The sequence below is a fragment of the Ptychodera flava genome, chromosome 16, assembly GCF_041260155.1.
Source record: "Ptychodera flava strain L36383 chromosome 16, AS_Pfla_20210202, whole genome shotgun sequence".
NCBI classification, from domain to species: Eukaryota; Metazoa; Hemichordata; class Enteropneusta; family Ptychoderidae; genus Ptychodera; species Ptychodera flava.
The window spans coordinates 39423899-39445036 of NC_091943.1; the positions used below are offsets into that span (position 1 = coordinate 39423899).

The following is a 21138-nucleotide window of genomic DNA, read 5'->3' on the forward strand; positions in this document are numbered from 1 at the left end:
GCAAAACAATATTGTTTACTCCAACTGTTATACATGTATAATTCAAATATTTACTTAGATACTGACTATTAAAGTCATGAATACTTTGAATGAAAAACATAACTGGATTAATCACCAAATTGAACATTACACTAAAACAAACATGGATGACAAATCAATAAATTATCAATCAGATTTCACTCCCATCCAATGGTACCAATTCACCTTTTAAAGACATCAGCTTCAAAACCAAATAAGAAAATCAGCCCAATTAAACCTTTATACATGCAAACCAATTATCACAACTTCATCAACAGTATAATATGGCAAGTTCTTCACACTACATATGGTATCTCCCATTGGCTCTACTATAACTGTTGAAACAGAATCCGAAATAATTTCGAAATTCCGAAGTCTGAAAAGTAATACCACTCTTACTTGAATCCATATTATGTCATGAGTGGTGTTTGTAGGAGGTGTACAAATATGACCCTAGATTTAAATTTGTAATCCTAGAATTTGTGCCACACAGTTCCAAAAGTATGTGATCAGCAAAAAATTCAGCTGAATTTTCTGGGGATCTCATAATTTGTAAAAAATTCAGCTGCATTTTTCAGCTGATTTTCCACAGCTGAAAAATTCTGGTGAATATTTCTTTATAAACAGAATAATCAGGTGGATTTTTAGATATTATCTGAAAAATCAGCTGCATATCTTGTTTTTTAATATAGACAAAAATTTAGCTGAATTTTAGAAATTGTTAGAAAATTCCATTCAGCTGAAAATTTCAGCAGATTTTTAAAAATTCAGCAAATCTTTTTACTGAACTTTATGTTGGTCTGAAAATTCAGCTGAATTTTTTTTACTGAATAACCTGTTCATCCAAAAATTCAGCTCTATTTTTTAGTGAATATAAATTATTTTATGTGGAAAGTTATGGTACAATCATATTCAGTATTATAGTAACATTGATATCTGGTAAAAAAAATTTTGAAATTAAAAAGAAATTCCAAAATTTGGTCGGATTTTCTGAAATTACCGGTAGTTCTGATTGCGTTTTGATTATTTTTGCTTATACTGGTGAATATCAAGTGGATCAGTCCAACCACTGTCCACATGTGGAATTCGCAGCTGGTACTTGTAGATAATGGTTACATGAGGTGTGAAAAATAGTTGACTGTGTCTGTATAGCCTCTGATGAAGGTCATCCATTTACGTTCGGAAACGTTAGGAAGAACAAACATGTACTGTATAGTAGCAGATGGGCACTTACTATTTTTCACACCTCATGTATTTTTGTTTGCTGATATTCTGGGGGTTAGAATCTACACTATAGAATCAAAAGTCAGCAATAAAGTTACACATAAACCTTCAGTGCCATGAAAGAAAACTGAAACATAGACAAACAAATGCAGTGAGTAAAATCTTATCCATATAGTAGTTTAGTCCGTCACACAATCTGAACATCAATACATTTTTCTCACAATGAGCAACCATGTAGGTATTACTGGTATAAGAACATCTCTGTGTTGATAAAAATTAAGACTGAGTTCTTGGATACTCTGTCAGGTAATATCATATATATAATGTTGTACCTTCATGCTTTCATGGAGCTGATCCATTGAAATTCTCTCTTCAGGAAAAGGCTGTAAACACTGATCAACTAACTTAGCAAAGCTGCTTGTGAGTTCCTTGTCACCACTACTGGAGGGCCATACATCCTATAAAGAGAAAACAAACAAGAATTATGAAACTATATAGTGCACTCTCTGCGGAGGAAGACCAAAAGAATCTCACACCCCCAAGGACCTGGGATCAGATTTCTCACACGAGTTGGGGATATTTTGTCTCACACGAGCCGCAGGCGAGTGTGAGACAAAATATCCCCAACGAGTGTGAGAAATCTGATCCCAGGTCCTTGGTGTGTGAGATTCTTTTTCTCACATGACCACAAAATGCGTTAAATTCATATTGGACACGTACAATATTATCAAAAATCGTGACAACTCTGTCGTCTGCCGCTGTACTTTGACCTGCTTACGTTGTAGTTCTAGTCCGTATGTTACTCGTCGTGCCATTGGATAACATTTTGCGCGTGGAACAAAACAGACTGCTTATCATCCAATCAGAGGTCGTGTAATATTTACTGCAGAGTGTGGGACGGTTTCTGAGAGTGTGGGATCGATTTATCCCACACTCTCGATCCCGCACTCCCAGCAGCCAGGAATGTGAGAACAAAAGATCTTTCATTACTATGAACTATTTTCATAAATTTTCACTCTTCGAGAGCTACTAGTAAATGAAATTGATCAGCAATTTTCACTATGCAGTAAGGTAGATGATGTGAATTATACCACATGATTTGACAAGCACGTGGGTCACAATAATGTGATCAATACACTTATAATCATTACACGTTTCAGGATCATGTATGACAAACTTTGGCATCACTGGAATGCAAATAATCCACTATATTCAACCCAACAAGATAGTAATGCATGTATTGGTACTTTCTAACACTTACTGTTTATTTCTGAGATGTTGCGATTCAATGGGATTCAAGGCTTTAGAGTTTATGCATGTTACTGTGTGTTTACTGTGCATATTCTGCGTGACAAGCTTATATTGGCTTCAAGAGTACATCATATGGGATGGTTAACACTATGAGAGATTCTGGGATTATCATCTACAGTGTATAAAAGAGTGATAATATTGGTACATGTAGGTATGCATACAGTTAGATTTGTCAATTGTCTATATGCTGTGAAACTATTTTGTCCATAGGGAATTATTAAATATATGTCAGTGCACAGTAAAATAGGAATGCACTTGAAAGGTACCAATATTGATGCAGATAGTTGTTGATTAACCCTTCACGTCAAACATAATATGAAAACCCTATATACCGGTACTATATAGTTTCAAAAAGGAGAATACCCTATAAAGTTTAGTATCAAACATTTGACTTTATGTTGAGAAAATAACAATTTCGGTTTGCATTATCTATCCTGATGGCAAGAATCAAAGACTGACTTTCACAAAGGTGACTAAAATTGTGATGAACAAAATTGAAATATTCTCACTGTAACTGTAATATAAATTTTTACTATAACCCAAACGGATTCGAACCCCCACACACTCACGGCAACATCGCCCAGCTGCCAGGCCTCACACAAAACCAGTCTGCCACTGCTTCCAACCCAAAAGAGTTGGTCACAGTAACCGACTTAGATGTTTCAATTCTGTGCGCGACCGAACAACACGGTGTGCGTGGAGCAGACGACACACAGACACAGTACACACACGCACAGTACACACATATATAGTAATCGGAAAAGCACGAACCTTTTTTTTTTTTTTTTTATACTGAGCTATCAGACAGACTCGGGGACAAGTAAATATCCACCAGCAGAACTGTCCACTCAGGTTAAAGAAATATAAATTTTTACTATAACCCAAACGGGATTCGAACCCCACACACTCACGGCAACATCGCCTAGCTGCTAGCCCTCACACAAAACCAGTCGGCCACTGCTTCCAACCCAAAAGAGTTGGTCACAGTAACCGACTTAGATGTTTCAATTCTGTGCGTGACCAAACAACACGGTGTGCGTGGAGCAGACGACACACAGACACAGTACACACACGCACAGTACACACATATGAAGTAATCGGAAAAGCACGAAGCTTTTTTTTTTTATACTGAGCTATCAGACAGACTCGGGGACAAGTAAATATCCACCAGCAGAACTGTCCACTCAGGTTAAAGAAATATAAATTTTACTATAACCCAAACGGGATTCGAACCCCCACACACTCACGGCAACATCGCCTAGCTGCTAGCCCTCACACAAAACCAGTCGGCCACTGCTTCCAACCCAAAAGAGTTGGTCACAGTAACCGACTTAGATGTTTCAATTCTGTGCGTGACCAAACAACACGGTGTGCGTGGAGCAGACGACACACAGACACAGTACACACACGCACAGTACACACATATGAAGTAATCGGAAAAGCACGAAGCTTTTTTTTTTTATACTGAGCTATCAGACAGACTCGGGGACAAGTAAATATCCACCAGCAGAACTGTCCACTCAGGTTAACTATAGGTACTTCATTGCCAAACAAATTTAATTTTGTCGAACAATATTTAAAGATATTTGAAACTTGAAAATTTCACAGAATTAAACCTTGCCACGGTGGAGTTACATTCTTTTGAATGTTAAAAACAGGATAAGAGAAGCCATGATTTGCATATATTTGCATACATTTACAATTCTTTCTCAAACAACTTATGACTGCTTGTTATATTCAAAAAATAAATCCTAACAATATTTTAGTCTTAGGTCAACATATTACTGGAAACTAAATTTCGGCAAAACAGATACTTGACAAAAAGGCTGTGTTATATACAATGCACCCTGATGAGTGACAATGGCTGTGATATTATTCGGTGTGATAGTTGCATTATATTTTTGTTTCAAAATGTTCCTTGTTTTCTTCCTAATCTATGTTGAAAAGTAAAGTAGAAGCCTTGCAAACACAAAACAATGCAATATGCAATGTTATTGTTGACAAAAGTTGTCTTAAGCTGACTACAATTCAGTTGTCAACAATAACTGCTGATGTGCAGCATTAAAGAAGCTCTTTCTCTGCATTGTCACTATTCACAGCGACTTAGGGAGTCTATTTGTAGTGTTTTAAAGGTATATTGTCACCTGTTCCAATCTTGCAAAAGTTACCATGGAAAGAGAAATTCTAACCAATCACAGATTTTAAGCGGGTGGCCGCTTTTTAAAAACAGCGCCCTCGCATGGGTTGATTGAATACCAAGGAACGCCCCTTTGACCATATATGGGCATATTTAGATTACAGGTGACTGTATACCTTTAATTATATTGGTAAGATTCAGCTACCCAATTGGATAACAGCTTATTCAATGCTGCTCATTAGCCCAACAATAACATTGGACATATACTGGTTTTGCTGGTAAATTGAACACTGTGCATGGACATTTTGAATTGGTTCTGAGACTTAAACAAGAAACTGTATTTTATAGACAGGACAAAAAACACTGGAAAATACTGTACATCAAAAGTTATTTGAACTTTAAGAGAGAAACACAGAAATAGCTAAAAATATACTTACACACAGATATCATTATATCATTCAATAATTAGGTTTTAATGAGTTTATAATGCATTAATTACCTTTAAAACGAACTCTAATAGCTTTCCTTTGGTCTTAAAACACCCCTTGTTTCGTAAATATGCATGTAAGCATTGTCTTCTGTCTCGTTCTTTGATGATGGCTGGCATTCCAGTTAACATTTGTAACATCACTGCAGATACCAGTTACAAGCAACATCAACAAGAATGGAAACAATTTTCAACAGTCAGTGGTAATGTGACTCACTAATATCACTGCAACTTTAGTTTGATGAATTAAAATCAAATTATCTTTTTATTGCACGTCACTTAGTGAAGTCACGACCCTGGTAGCTACATTACATGATTTGATCTGAAGTTTTGTTGAGAGACTACGTCATGGAGTACAAGCATGGTCCCTCCACAATGTGCCATAAGTCATTACAACTTGTAATATATAATTTCAAACAGATGTAAATGAAAACGGAAAATGAGATTCCATTCATGTGAGTTATTGGCATAGTAGGTAAGCAAAGATACCATGGGTCAAACCTTTTTGAGATTATTGTATATTTAATGGCACATACATAACATAGGTAAGGAGTTGAAATGCTACTAGCAGACTTAATTATTATGAAATATTATTATCTCTCCTAATTTCATTTAAGATAATCTTCTCCTTTTTAGGGAAACTCTTTGTGGAAGAGAGATTAGAATGGCCACAATATCCACTGCATGATACACTAACACCAATTCAACGAAGTTTCTTCACTATTTTAAAAATACTTTCATTTCTCAATGAGTGCATCTAGTTGGCAAATTACACATACCTGGACATGTCTACATAAAAATATAAGACTGCAAATGATTGACACAAATATCTTACAGATTTTTTTGTAAAACACCTAATCCAAATTCTGTCCCAATTAATTATGGTTTATGCAGTTTGCATTATGTTGGCACTGTTACCTGTAGAATGTAGCTAATATTATAGGTTACCCATCAATACTTTTGGATATTTTAACTGATAGAAGGGTAACAACCAGGATAACTTTAATAGCAGAGAAATTTCTCTATTTTTCAGTGATAAAATGGATGAGGTATGGCGTAAACACATCTTCACCAGCAATATTCTAGAAACAGTACCATATGCTTGTTTCCCCAATGGCCTGTGAGTAACTCAAATATACACAGACTGATTTTAGGTGTTTTACAGACTTTAAGGCAATAGAACAAACATGGTATTACAAGAATATGGTTCTGTATATACCGTATTCCTCCGATTCTAAGACCCCGCCCGTTTATAAGACCCCCCAGGATTATTTTATCAATTCGTAATTAGCTGTTCGTTCGTTTATAAGACCCCCCAGGGGGTACACCCAAATTTTGACTGGAACAATAGAGCCATTGTCATGTAATGAGACCAGAATATCCACAACACCTACGCAGTACGCTGCTTATCAAAGTCACAAACAAGTGTCAAAGTGAAGTATCGAACCTCACACACACACGCACACTATTGTTGGGGTTTGGAACATATCAATTGGGAACAGTTCTATCATTTCCTGGCGATAAAACTACACTTGGATTTCACTACCTAAATGAACAATATAAAAGAGTTGGATTTTTTAGCGTCTCGATCTAGTACAATGTCGTCTTTTCGTTACTGTCATTTTGCTACCATCAAAATAAGCAGATTTTTCAACATCTGATTATGTACGAATCGAACACGATGCAATTTGGCTTCCATGAATGAACATTTAGGATAGTCGGGTTTTCGGACTTGTCGATCAAGTACGATTCGCTCATTTCATCACGATCAAACAAACACAATTTACACTCATACAAACACAAAAAAGTTTGGGTATCAGTACTGTTTTCGGAGACTGTTGTGGCCCTTAAAAGGGCCGTTTCATTTTTTGGTCAGCGGCATGATTTGGTCTGTTTTAGTGAATATGTACGGTGAAAACAGTACCTCGGACTGATTGCTTTAGCAGAGGTACAGCCGCATTATTTGCCAAAACACCGACGTGACATTTCTCTGCCATGCCAACTCTTGGAGAATGGATGAATGCTTTCTTCTTTGCCTTCAAGTAGTATTTTTTGTTGACTGACACGTCACGATCGATGATATTCGAAAGTAACCGTGCCCGGTATGGGTGCTGCATCTCGCTTCAAACTTTCAACTTTGCAACTATCTTGAACAACGGCTACAGCATTTCGATCGTGTATGTTGTCTGCATCTCGGCGAAGTTCATACGGCAAACCAAGTTCTAGCTGATTGCGACGGTAGTTAGGCATGCCGACAGCGAGAATGTTTTTAATAATTACTTTTTTCTTGCCCATGACGACCGTGCACTGTCTTATGACTTTTCGGGAAAAAAAGTCTACGATAAATCGACGCATTTTTATAGGATCTTGTGACGATGTCGGGAAATCCTTTTGTTGCCGTTATCAATGGAAAATTTGGGACGTGTGAATGACACGAGCTTTGAACTTGCTTCGCTCAACTTTTACACTTTTGTTTTCATACTACTGAGGCAAAAGACTACGGCACATGAAAAAGTTGCTCTTAAATGATGTGCTTATAAAGATTTTTTCAACAGTTTTCTATCAGGTAAGGTATCTTTTGTGATCATTGTGAATAGCTGTACGTTTTCTCTACGTTCAAATTTACCATTAAAGTATAAAAAGATTTTTTCAACAGATTTCTATCACGTAAGTTTTCTTTTGTGATCATTGTGAAGCACTGCAAGTTTTCTCTCACGTTCAACTTTACCGTATAAGCAACCAGTGAAAATAGAAATATCATTGGCATCGTAAAATCTTTCAAAAAGACTTAATGAGACGTTATCGACTTCGATGGTTTGACTTAGATGAAGAGGGCAATTATTGTGTTGACAAACGAAACGCGATATCCAAAGTTTCTTCCGCGCATGAACTGAAAATTCTTTGAATTTCTTCCGTTTATGTTTCATCAATTTTGTAGTTTTTCTAATGTAATGAAGGTATTTATTGTTTGAACGGCATTTGTGTGTTCCTTTCCTGAACTAGTCCCAGCAATGAGTAGAACGATAGTGTAACAGATTTTCAAGATTATGCACGCTTTCGAAGTCTTGCGAGGGAAAAATACCAACTTCATAAGCTTAAACGGCCCTATACACTTACAGTTAGAACAAAAACGTACATGATCGTACCATATTCCGAACAGTTGATCATAGATGACTGAATTGCCACATCAGGAGACATTTCGGTCATCGATACAAGTAATAAAAAAACTTCAGGGTGTTTGCCAAAAATTCAACACATCAAATATAAAGCAGATTGGCGCAGCAATCTTTCGTCTCGGCCAGCCGATGCCTCAACACTTTACCTGTTCGAGCCTGCCTGTTCGTAAGATCGTTTCGAGATACGGTTAGACTTTTTGAAACTAGGAGCAAAATAATAAAACTCATGACGTGTAATTGGTCGTTTATTTTAAGGAGTACAGTAAATGAAAATCGTACATAGAAAACATCGGACGGACACACATCCCACTGAACAGAATTTTACCTTGACCTCATGCACTGACACCTTGACCTATTGCGTAAATTGACCAATCACAGCCAGCGGAACTTCAGGGACTTTCCCTTCACTCATTGTCTGACCTTTGTGGCCATGCTATGGGGAGCTAGCTGCTGCTGAGGAACGTACTTATTGTACAAAGTTTCGTGGTGATTATCTATTCACGAAATACAAAGATTTATTGCTATCGTATTGTTTAGTAAAAGAAGGTATGGCAAATACGTTATATTTCAAGACTTGTGTGGATCTCCATTAATTTATACTTGTACAGATTCGACTGCCAGTATCCACACAGCATGGCCATGAGTCGATATCACAAAGTATGAGTTGTCTGTAGCGTGAATCAAAAAATCATTGGCATAAAAATTTGCATAACATTGCATAAATTAGCATAAATTAACTTCGACGTTCGATTTCGCGGTGACATCCGTTTATTAGACCCCCCATATCTTTTTCGTCATCTTTGGTTCTGAAAAGGGGGTCTTAGAATCGGAGGAATACGGTATATACAGGTACATGTATACTTAGTAATTTATACTAGGTATGCTTATATTCCATAGTGTAACTCACCAACACCAAGGCTGAAGAGGTCATTTGTAGGTCTGAAAGGCCACTCTTCCAGCATGGATATGTCTTGATATCCAGGAGTGCCAGGCAATGATAGTGCAGCTCTAGACAAATCATAGTCTTTGATAAAACCTACATCAGCCAATCTTGCATTGAATGATGAATCCAAAAGGATGTTTGAAGGTTTGACATCAAGGTGGATGATCTGAGGGCTTGAAAAGGATTAGATTATATTCAAAGTTTGACTCTAATGGTTTACAACTTTAAGAAGTAAACACAGCTGGAGAGGGAGGGATAAGTTAATTTCCACTGACATGTACCACAGACTGGAAATGGCAGGGATCAGTTTCAACTGACAATGTAACAGAGTGGGAGAGGGAGGGATCAGTTTCCACTGAAAATGTAACAGACTGGGAGACAGAGGGATCAGTTTCCACTGAAAATGTAACACAGTGGGAGAGGGAAAGATCAGTTTCCACTGGCAATGTAAAGGACTGGGAGAGGGAGGGATCAGTTTCCACTGACAATGGAACACATCGGGGGAGGGAGGGATCAGTTTCCACTGACAATGTAACACAGTGGGAGAGGGAAAGATCAGTTTCCACTGACAATGTAACACAGTGGGAGAGGGAAAGATCAGTTTCCACTGGCAATGTAAAGGACTGGGAGAGGGAGGGATCAGTTTCCACTGACAATGTAACACAGTGGGAGAGGCAGGGATCAGTTTCCACTGACAATGTAACACAGTGGGAGAGGGAAAGATCAGTTTCCACTGACAATGTAACACAGTGGGAGAGGGAAAGATCAGTTTCCACTGGCAATGTAAAGGACTGGGAGAGGGAGGGATCAGTTTCCACTGACAATATATGGAGACAGAAGGATCAGTTTCCACTGAAAATGTAACACAGTGGGAGAGGGGAAATCACAATGTAACAGAGTGCCGGGAGTGGGAGGGATCAGTTTCCACTGAATGTAACACAGTTGTTGTTGTTGTTGTTGTTGTTGTTTCTTTATTCCTCCTCAAGAAAGAGAAGTGTTACAACACACAAATAAACTCATACAGATGCAAATTAAATGAAAAAAAATAAAGAGGTAATTACATTTGAGATCGTTCTTTCAGCTGAATAAGCTAAAATGTTCAAACATCTAAAGCTCGTTTACATCGAAAAGATATAAGTTATCATTTGCGATGTACGGTATTTTGTTTACTACATTGGACGCTTACCAAGCATTCAAGCACGCACTTATAAAATCAAAGGTAAGTTCTTGAAATATTTCATATTCGTGTGGTTGTTGAAAGTTGTGGTTGTTATCTTGTAAAATACAAGAAACAAACCCAATATCATCTAAGTTAAATAAAGTGACAGCAAAATGTACATTAACCTTATCAAATACTGTTGTCCAAAAAGCACCCCTCAATTCAGTAGTGTCTATACAGGAAGTGAGCAAGTGGGTTAAATAATTTTCAACAGCACACTGACATTTCGTACATAGAAGTTCTGCTGGTAATGCAAGAGCTGCTACAATTTTATAAATAGTAAACCTGTGATGCGGGAGATTATGTAATACAGTATATAAATAAAGAGGTTTGATATTTTTGTGTTGTTGAGAAAAGAGAGATAAATCTTTTCTTCCTTCAAGCCTTTGTCTCCAAGCAGCATACTCTCTTTCATTATTAGCCTCCTTTACAATAGTTTTCCATATTGCTTTTGGAGGAAAATACCCTGTTGCACAAAATTTATCAAAAAACACAGAAAGGTTGTATTTTGACAAAATTCTCGTAATATCAGGAATAAATCCCAGAGAGTTTTGAACAGAAGCAAGCTTAAATTCAAAAAGACGTTGTAAAAATATACATTTTCTAATGGCTGAATTATCACAGTTACAAAGCATTCCAAAAAACGCAGTTTGCAATTATCCATGTAAGCTTCAACTGATATCAATCCTAAAGCACTTAAAGCTAAGTCAGTGGGTGTTCTGGGAGGTAAACCTTGGATAACTTTGGCAGCATAACGCTGACACTTTTCAAGCATTTGCAGTTCAATATTAGTAATAGTCCATAGCTCACAAGTATGTAAGGCTGCTGGAAGACACATGCGTTTCCACACTTCCGTGCTTACAATAGGATTTAGACCGTGTGGTCCAATGCCAACACTACGTAAAGAATTAATTAAACATCTAGCTTTTTTACTAGCTGAAAGTGTACGTTCCATTGTTGATAATGTGTTTGTGATTCGCATGCCAATAACAGTGATGTCATTGACTTCTTCAAGACGACAGTTATACAGAGAAATGTTTCTATGCTTACACAGTCTTTTGCGTTCTCTTTTACTTTCTCCAAAAACAATGATTTTGCTTTTTGACAACGAGAGTTTTAATCTCCAATTGGAGCAATATTTGCAAACTATGTCCAGTAATCTCTGGCAAGTAGTGCGTGTAGTCGATAAAATCGAAATGTCGTCAGCTAAGGCAGGTGACCCTACAAATGACGAACCAATATAACATCCTAAACCAGTATTTTCCAGTTCAACAAACAAATTATTTACATAAATTAAGAATAAGGTAGTTGAAAGAACGCTACCTTGTCTTACACCTTGGAAAATTGGGTAATTATTTGATACATAAGTACCAAGAGCGATTTGACAGTTTTGTCCATGAAACATGGTACGCAGAATTCGCCAAAGTTTTGCATTGAGGTTCATGGTGTATAGCTTGTAAAATAAACCATTCCACCATATAGAATCAAAAGCTTTATGAAAATCTAGGCTACACATGAATGTTTTACTGCGTCTTTCAATATGGTGATAAATTGTCTCAAGAATGCAAAAAGCTGCAGTAATGTTGCTTTGGCCGGATTGATAACCAGCTTGTAGGGAGTGCGGTATTTTATTTTCAATTAGCCAAGGCTGTAAGCGTTGAGAAATACATAATTCAAATAATTTGTGCAACGATGGGAGTAATGAGATTCCCCTATAATTGGAGACGTCAAAACGGCTTTTGTTACCACCTTTAAAAATGGGTACCAAATACGCAGACTTAAAAGAGGAGGGAATATATTCGACAGTAACCATTGCATTGAAAAGGCGCATCAAGAAGTTGTGTTCATATGTTAGGGAGTCCGGTCCTCCAGCTTTTCCACGTTTGAGCTTCCTGATTGCACATAAGATTTCTTCAACTGAGAAAGGTGTTGAAAGTATAATCTCGGTATTGTTATGGCTTTCTTCTACAAGGTTGTCAAGTACGTCATCAATGTGAGCTTCAAAATCATTTGAAAAATTGTCATCTTCTGTTGGCTCGTACAACTTTTTAAAGTGTTCCGCAAAAGCATTAACAACAGAAACAGGCTCGGAAATTGTAGTATCGTTCACTTTCAAGATAGGAAAACTATCGCAGTTGTTTTTCCTACACAAATTGACATTGCGCCAGAAGAGTGCTTGATCGAGCTCGATAGAATTTTCAATAAATTCGTACTTTTCAGTTCATCGTTTCTTTGTAGACGTCTCAATTCACGCCTAAACTCTCGTTTTGATTCTTTATAATTGCGGAAAGTAGCATGTTGCAGTCCTCTCGGTCTTCCAGCTTGAATCCATTTATTACGCAACTCCCACGCTTTTTTGTGAAAGGGTTGCACATCTTTCCAATATGGCTTTAAGTATGGTTTGAAACGAGTGGAGGGAATATTGCTGTCGGCAGTTTCACGTAGAACGTTAATTAATTTTGATGAGTAGCGATCAATGTCAACTGGACAAGACAGTATTTGTTCAGTGAAGTCGGAAGTGTCTAATTTTTTACGTAGTGAATTAGTGTACGATTCTGTGATTGTGATGCGGTCTAGTTTTGACCAAACTAAGCGTTTTCTGGAAGGAGCAAAATTCCAATTTTTTTTCGTAATGAATAAGCTAAGAGAACAGAGAAATTGGGTAATGATCCGAAAGATTTAAAGTGTCGTCATCAAGTACTTTACACATTGTCAATAATCGATAAGGTGAAGTGGAAAGAGGACAAAGTCAATGATCGACTTGCTCCGTCCACTAAAAGAGCAAAACGTTTCGACTGGACCAGTGCATGAGTTGAAGAGATTTGCTGGTTGCAGATTGCATGAGTCTATAAATTGACTAAGTGTCTTTTCACGTGTTGAGGTTGGGAAACCAGGCATACGAGGCCCAAACAAATTAGCATTGAAATCACCAAGGAATATGACGTCACCAACAGGCGAGTATGTCGAGTAAAGATCTTCCAAAAGTGAACATAGTCGACATAAGAGTCTACCGTGTAATTAACAGGCGGTAGATACACAGCAAAGATAAAAATACATTTTTTCAGACGTTCACAGTTACTACAGATAATTCGCAGACCGATGACATGGTCATCTTCTAAGTTTAAATAATCAACAGAAGGTAACATGGACTTTCTAATGAGGAAAGCTACCCCACCTTGTCCACGTAAAGAGAAGTCGGTAGTGCTAGCATCTAGAGCTCTGTCAGTTAGGCTCCAAATGAAGTAAAATTACAATCAACAGTGTTCAGAAATTTCAATGAATGTGGAAAAAGCCAGTGTTCAGTAATAGCCAGAATATCGATATTTTGCAAAATTTTGGTAAGGTAAGGAACTGTAGATATAACACCACAGACATTCCAGCAACCCAATCGCAATGCATATTGTTGTGTTACGGACAAGTCATTAACAGTAGGAGAGAAAAAAGCAAAATTAATTGAATCAAGCTTTTAGTAGCCTTCATCAGTGTTTCTACGATAATCATTACTTGTTTTATCTATCTGTGCATTATTGATTTCATTTGTTCGGAGAACTTTTGCTCTACCAGCCATGGCCTACAGAAGACATTTGGTGGCCAGAAGTTGTCGGCAAGGAGAAGTTTAACTTGATTAAAGGATACATTTATTTTGGCAGCGACAGCTCCTTTGCGTCTGCTAGTGATAACTCTTATCATAGTAAATTGAATGTTGTTTTTGATCAAATGTCTCTCAATCTGTTCACGATAGTGTCCTCGTAATGCCTCCAACGTACATTCTGCGGGTCTTTGAGCGAACACTGGTAACACCTTCAAATTCAAATCAGTAAGGCTGTTGTCGGTAGAGTTCTTGTCACGTATGCCACGTGGACGAACAGAAGTGGTCTGTTCAGACCATTCAGATACAATATCAGTGTTAATTTTCGAAGTCTCCTCGTTCCTTGCGATAGTAGACGAATCTGTTAACGCACAGGTACAGGTAATGATCGGGCTTCCATTGCGGATGTCGCCGACACTGACGCAGCATACGATGTCGACTTTCTTTGTAGTGGACCTGGCGCACTGGTTGGGTTATCACTGTTTGGCAAATCCTGCGAATTGAGATTCTTCGTTGGCGCAGAAGTCTGCTCAACACCAGACGAAATCAAGATGTCGCTTCCCGGTGATGCCACTAAGTTAGTGCTCGCCTTGATGCTTTCAGCAGATGTTGTTGTCTTTTCATTAGGCTTCATAGCCTGGTCAGATACACGTGATAACTGGGTAGATGGTAGGCACGGACTAGGCGACGTGGATACATCTACTGGTTGACGCGGAGAATGTTTAGTTACTTTCTTTTCTAGGCTTTTCAGTTTCGATAAAGTCTGTTCATTCGAGCTACGTTGGATGTCTAAGTCCGTTTGAATTTCTTTCACTTGCTGATTTATGAGCTTCAGTTGTGATTTAGAATTTGCTTCAAATGCTTGAGTCTCACCTCGAATAGCGTCGATATTTTTCGTTAAACTGGACACCGCTGACTTCGTATTTTCCACTTCTGATTTGATCTTGCTAGAAGACTTCTTGAGTAGTTCAATTTCTTTTCTTAGGTCATCAATGTCTTTTTCGTGTTGCTGTTTTAATGCCAGAACTTCTGCCATGAGCGATGCGATATTATCTCTTGTACACGTGTTTTCCGTATGGACATTCAAAACGTCGCTGGGAGGCTCGGAATGGTCTTCGTTTTCTTCCCCGTCAGAGAAGATAAGATGCATGGTTTGACTCGAAGCTGTATGCCCTTGTTTTAGTAATGGGGTAATAACCGCAGGGTCTTCTTCGTCGAGGTACTTGCAAATGTCGTAGCAATCCTCCAGCAGTTTCTCGCTGACTGTGGATTTTGAATTTTTTCGGTTGAGTCTGCGTGCAAGAACGCCAGCTGGACAGGCAGGTATCTTTTGTGCCAGGTTGAAAAGGTCATTACGTAACTTATGAATTTCATCGACAACGTTGTTCGTTTTGCACAAAGATCTGCGACCCAATTTGATCTTGGTAGTCGATGAAATTTATCAAGTGCGTATTTAGTATGCTTCGAATGATAAAGTTCACGATTCTGAGATGGAAACTGTTCACAATCATCATCATTACTGTCTTGTGAATCAGTGGCAGAATCTTCACTCACCAAAACCTGTCTATCATCGGTCGACATTATGATGCAAATTAGAATCCACCATTCGTGTGTCTTGACAGCAAATTGTAGACAAAATCCTTCGAAATTTCCCCAAGTAGAAGGAAGGCAATGTCCAAAATACAACAGGTCAACGCACTAATACTTCATACAGATCTCAATCCCATTAGAGAACGAATTGGCATAGATAAACACAAAAAAGTCGAAGAAAGCAAGACACGACGTGGACACGATGTGTGTCTCGCTCACACCAGAACCAGAAACACAGTTTCCACTGGCAATGTAAAGGACTGGGAATGGGGGGATCAGTTTCCACTGACAATAAACCAGTATGGAGACAGAAGGATCAGTTTCCACTGAGAAAATGTAACACAGTGGGAGAGGGGAAATCAGTTTCCACTGACAATGTTACAAAGTGGGAGGGATCAGTTTCCATTGAATGTAACACAGTGGCAGAGGGGAAATCAGTTTCCACTGATAATGTTACAAAGTGGGAGAGGAAGGGTCAGTTTTCCACTGACAATGTAACACAGTGGGAGAGGGAAAGATCAGTTTCCACTGACAATGTAACACAGTGGGAGAGGGAAAGATCAGTTTCCACTGACAATGTAACACAGTGGGAGAGGGAAAGATCAGTTTCCACTGGCAAGTAAAGGACTGGGAGAGGGAGGGATCAGTTTCCACTGACAATGTAACACAGTGGGAGAGGGAAAGATCAGTTTCCACTGCAATGTAAAGGACTGGGAGAGGGAGGGATCAGTTTCCACTGACAATGTAACACAGTGGGAGAGGGAAAGATCAGTTTCCACTGGCAATGTAAAGGACTGGGAGAGGGAGGGATCAGTTTCCACTGACAATCTGACACATTGGGGGAGGGAGGGATCAGTTTCTACTGACAATGTAACACAGTGGGAGAGGAGGGATCAGTTTCTATTAACAATGTAACACAGAGTGGGAGAGGCATTGCGGGATTAGTTAAACCACTGACAATGTAACACAGTGGGAGTGGGAGGGATCAGTTTCCACTGACAATTAACATAATATTGCTTATAAATGGTGTGTGTAGGTGTGTTATGAGCAGAACGTCAAACAGGGAAATAAACAGTCTTCAATTTCAAATGACATTAAGGTCTCAAGGAAATATTAATGTACCATATGTATATCCTCCAAGAATATTTTGGATGCATAACAAGCATATATTCAGTTAAAAGGCTACTACCGGTACCTGTATGTTTGTCATACATGTCATGGGACTCATGACTAAATCCTTTGGACCTAACACACAGTGTAGGTGGATGTGTCTTGAAGGTAGCTTTAGTAGTATAATTCCCTGATACATGTATCAGTGACAGTTTATTGGGTATTGCTGATTGGTACTATGGTACTGGTATTTGGTTCATATATCTTTTCTATTACCAATGCATGATTAACATCAGGTCTAAACTTTCAACAGGACAGACTCCTGAAATCAAGAAATGTTGGAAAAATTTCTTCAATGGTGTAATTTACAAACTTGAATGTAATTACATATTATGTAAGAAACTATTATGACTAAATGGAAAGGTCAAAAATATTACCTTTGTCTGTGCAGATACATCAGAGCTGATGCAATCTGAGTGACAATTTGCAAACATTTGTATTGATCCAGGGAATTTTCATTGGCTACTTTCTCTCAACCATTGTCTTCAGGGCTTGTTCTAGGTTGCTGCCTAGGTATGAATACACTATAAACAGCAGTTTACTGCAATAAATGAATATACCGGTAGATGAGTTGCAAAGTATACATTGATAGCTTTATAGGCATATTAGAGTTGCAAAGCATTTATACAGTCTTATAGGGATATGGTATATAGATAATACACAACTTTACACTTACTCACTACAGCCATCTGACAAATACAGTGAATCAATTTTTACTAATCTTAAATTAAAAATAATATGACTTTTGCCTAATTTATAGTAAACACAAAGATGACCATATGGATTCTGATATGTATATCTAATATGACTGCACCGATAAACACTTCAGACCTTGCACACGGAGATAAACTTTATGCTTTTTGTTGTTAGTCTTTGGAATATTACAAAACTTTGTAATGGAGATCCACTCTTGACTAGATCTCATTCAAAATTTCATTGCACTAAAATATAAAAGGATCAATTAAAACTTCCAAATCAAAACTTTAGCACATATATGTAGAGCAGGGAATTCAAAATTCAGTCAGTAATGGGTTCAATTCCCAATCGATGAACTTTTTGCTGTGATTCAGCTTAGCAGAGATGGTAGTTTCAATTGAAAACAAAAAGATGTAGATAATTACCTTGGCTCTGCACAAATACCAATGACGGGTACAATATGAGGGTGTCGCAAATTGGCAACACTCCGCTGTATAGAAATGAGTATAAATTACAAGTTAGACAAACACAATATATATGCAATTAAGTCTTATGAACATTATTCAATACACCTACGGTATAACCATCAAATATCTTTTTGACAAATTTGCAATTCAGGAAATCAATGAAAATCTTTAAATAATATGATATCAATCATAGAAGTTCTAGAGGACTGCCATGGGACTCAAGTCTGTCCTAAAAGGATTGACTTAGAATTTCTCACGAATAATATTTTGCAAATTACTTTCCCAATTTGTTAAAAAGTACCACTGAAATTCTGCAAACATCCAGGAGTCCCATGTGATTTTCATGAGACTTTGTCAACACTATTTCTGCCAAGGGATATAGAATGTATATGCAGAAAGTGGAATGTGAGTTATTGTAATTCTTCAAATGGTACAAATATTTGCTAGGTTGCTCAGGAACAACTGAAAATTCAATGGTAGTTAGTTAGTTATCTGTAGCAATTCACTGTTGATATTGCATGCCAGTTGGAATAGTGAACGGATGTAGGATATGATATACTTCTGTGAAATAATATTTTGGATTCTTAATGAACAGGTAAAATGTAACTGTAAATATATAGTACTGACTATCAAAATTTAATACATCTGCAAATTTAAAATCACTCTTACATTGCATGTAGCATAATTATGCAAACATGAAGCGCCAAATGTTTTCAAGAAAGTGTTGGGTTTTAGTATCTTTCAAACTTTGATGGAGATATTCCTCAAATGGTCCTTTAAACAGCTAATTTTCAATGAAACACACTCAACTATTACTTGATAGAATACGGTAGTACAGTTTCTCTGATTTTAAGTTTCTTTTCACAATGAATTCAACTATGAGTATGTTTCATTAATCAAAATCAACTTAATATCCATCTTGGCTTGTTTGTCAGAACAACTGTAATTACAACTTACTTTTTTGAAGTCATTTTCACCTTCATCAGTCAAACTATTTACTCTAACTTCTTTCACAGCAACATCAAGTATCTTTGAACATTTAACCATTTTACATTTAAATGGACCTGTAAATAAGCAAACAACATGACTCTGTTAAGGTATCACTATTCAGTAACACTCATAAAACATTTACTGTAACAGTTGCAGCAGAGCTGATCCTATATGGGGTGTGCTACTAAAATCACTACCATGTTCATGACATTAGCTTCTATAACAGAAATTCAGACAAATTTTCTCTTGTGTTTATGACATGTGTTTATGACTGCAGCTTGTAGCAATAGGCATTCAGCAAGGGATTTAAATACCATTAATTTGGTTTGTTATTCTTTCATTAATAATATCTGAATTAATACCAAGATTTTTGAAGGACCTCCATATACCGTACATTAAATTTCAACCTTGTAGGTCTAACATAGGTGCACAGAGCTTCAGGCAAATATAGTCTCCTGCACAAGGCACTCATATAAGAGAAATTTGATTTTGTGCAATATACAGTGACATGATTTGTTACTATACAGTCAGGATATTGAGTTTTATATCATACCAGTACATTGATGGTGGAAATACAGCGATCTGATTGGTTGAGACTCGAAAAGAACCATGGTATATTGGCAATATACCATGGCTGGCATACAGCGTGCTCTCAGCTTAAGGAAATATCTGTCTTTGATGTGAACGCCCAGAATTCAATATACAGTTATGATATAGTAGCAATAAATCACACCTTGTGACGGTATACCACTCGATTTTGACCAGTTCACTTCATATATGCACTCGCTATCGCTTGTGCATATATGTCGTGAACTGGTCAAAATCTCGTGGTATACCATCGCTGGGTGTGATTTATTGCTTAAATATTACATATTCAGAGTCATCATTCTAACAGTTCAAATCATTTTGATTACATTTCAGTCACCAAACATGTTTGTTGTTTTGAAAAAAGTCTGTATATCAGTCAAAGTTCATGACATAAATATCTTTGTTTTTAACCTACTTATTAAATACTGTTTTGGGGTGAAAACTTGCCTTTATAAATCATTCCAAAAACTCCATTCTCAATGATGTTTGATCCATCAGGACAGTTAATGATACTGCCAATTTCCTCACGTGTAAACATCTTCAGCCTGTGTCCAAGTTTTGAATCTTTCCAGTGCTGGAATGTGTCTGTTGGTTTGGATTGGGTTTCTTCTGTTGAATATGCTGGAATTGATTCCTTACCATCTATTTCATGTTGCGAGGTTGTGTCTGATTCCTGAGTCACAGTATGATGTTGTCCTGCATGGCCAGCACCCTGTGTTTCTCCCACTGATAACATAGCAAGTCCAGCAGCTATGTCATGGTTGCCTAAATCCTGAATGCCTGAAGATGACCCAGTTGTACTTGTGGTGGTTTGTACAAATTGATGGTTTCCTTGATCAACCATTTCTCTAGTTTGCTGCTCAATGTCCTGATGGACTGATGAGGAGCTGCCTTGAGAAACCTCTTGTTGAACAGCTGACTGTACTGTAGCCTGCTGAGATTCTTCAGACAGTGCCTCCTGGCTGGGTTGTTGGTAGTTTCTGCCACTTTGCGTCATGGACTGATCTGTACATGCCTTATTAGATACTTGAGATGTAATATTCTGATCTGGTCCTTGGTTGACTGCAGAACTTGCATTTGTCACTGTAGTATCAGTACATATACCGGTACTTGTTACAACTGCTTGTGCATCAGATAAATGCTGACTGACTGGGAACATTACTCTTTTACTTGATGTGTTCTGCCCAATAGCTACTTGACTATCACTGGTATTAACAGTTGAATCAGTGGGCTGATGATCAGCACAAGTTTTTGCGGTACGAGGAATTTGTTGCTGTGCTGAGTGTGTAAAGGATGTTGGACTTTCCTTGGGTACATGTGAGGACTGCATACTTGCTTCTCGATGGTCTGTGCCACTTGCTGTTTCTTGAGCGATTGGCAGACCTGAAGAATTATGAGTGAAAAATATTGATGTCTTACGTAGAGGAACTCAGAATAGGGCATGAATTTGTCGGTTTCTTAATTGATTCACGCAAAAAGCAATATAAATAAATGTGAGAGTTCCTGGCTGATACTTATTAACGCACCTCATCA

The 21138-nt window shown here is 37.7% G+C and overlaps 1 protein-coding gene across 3 annotated transcripts in view; it reads right to left on the bottom strand.

Moving 5' to 3' along the window:
• LOC139114825 (uncharacterized) overlaps positions 1-21138 on the bottom strand; it is a 514135-nt gene that overhangs the window by 8924 nt on the left and 484073 nt on the right. For 2 of the 3 annotated variants that reach the window (XR_011547951.1, XR_011547952.1), the window contains 5 exons: positions 20053-20988; positions 18985-19091; positions 17986-18050; positions 17242-17405; positions 9335-9469 (listed from right to left, as the gene is read on the bottom strand). Coding sequence is in view for 1 of the 3 variants with exons in the window: in XM_070676769.1 (XP_070532870.1) it covers positions 1575-1700; positions 5190-5320; positions 9261-9469; positions 17242-17261 (486 nt within the window). In the remaining 2 variants the exon portion in view is untranslated. Of the gene's footprint in view, positions 1-1574; positions 1701-5189; positions 5321-9260; positions 9470-17241; positions 17406-17985; positions 18051-18984; positions 19092-20052; positions 20989-21138 lie in introns of those variants that run through there. The other variant, XM_070676769.1, reaches the window with a different exon arrangement.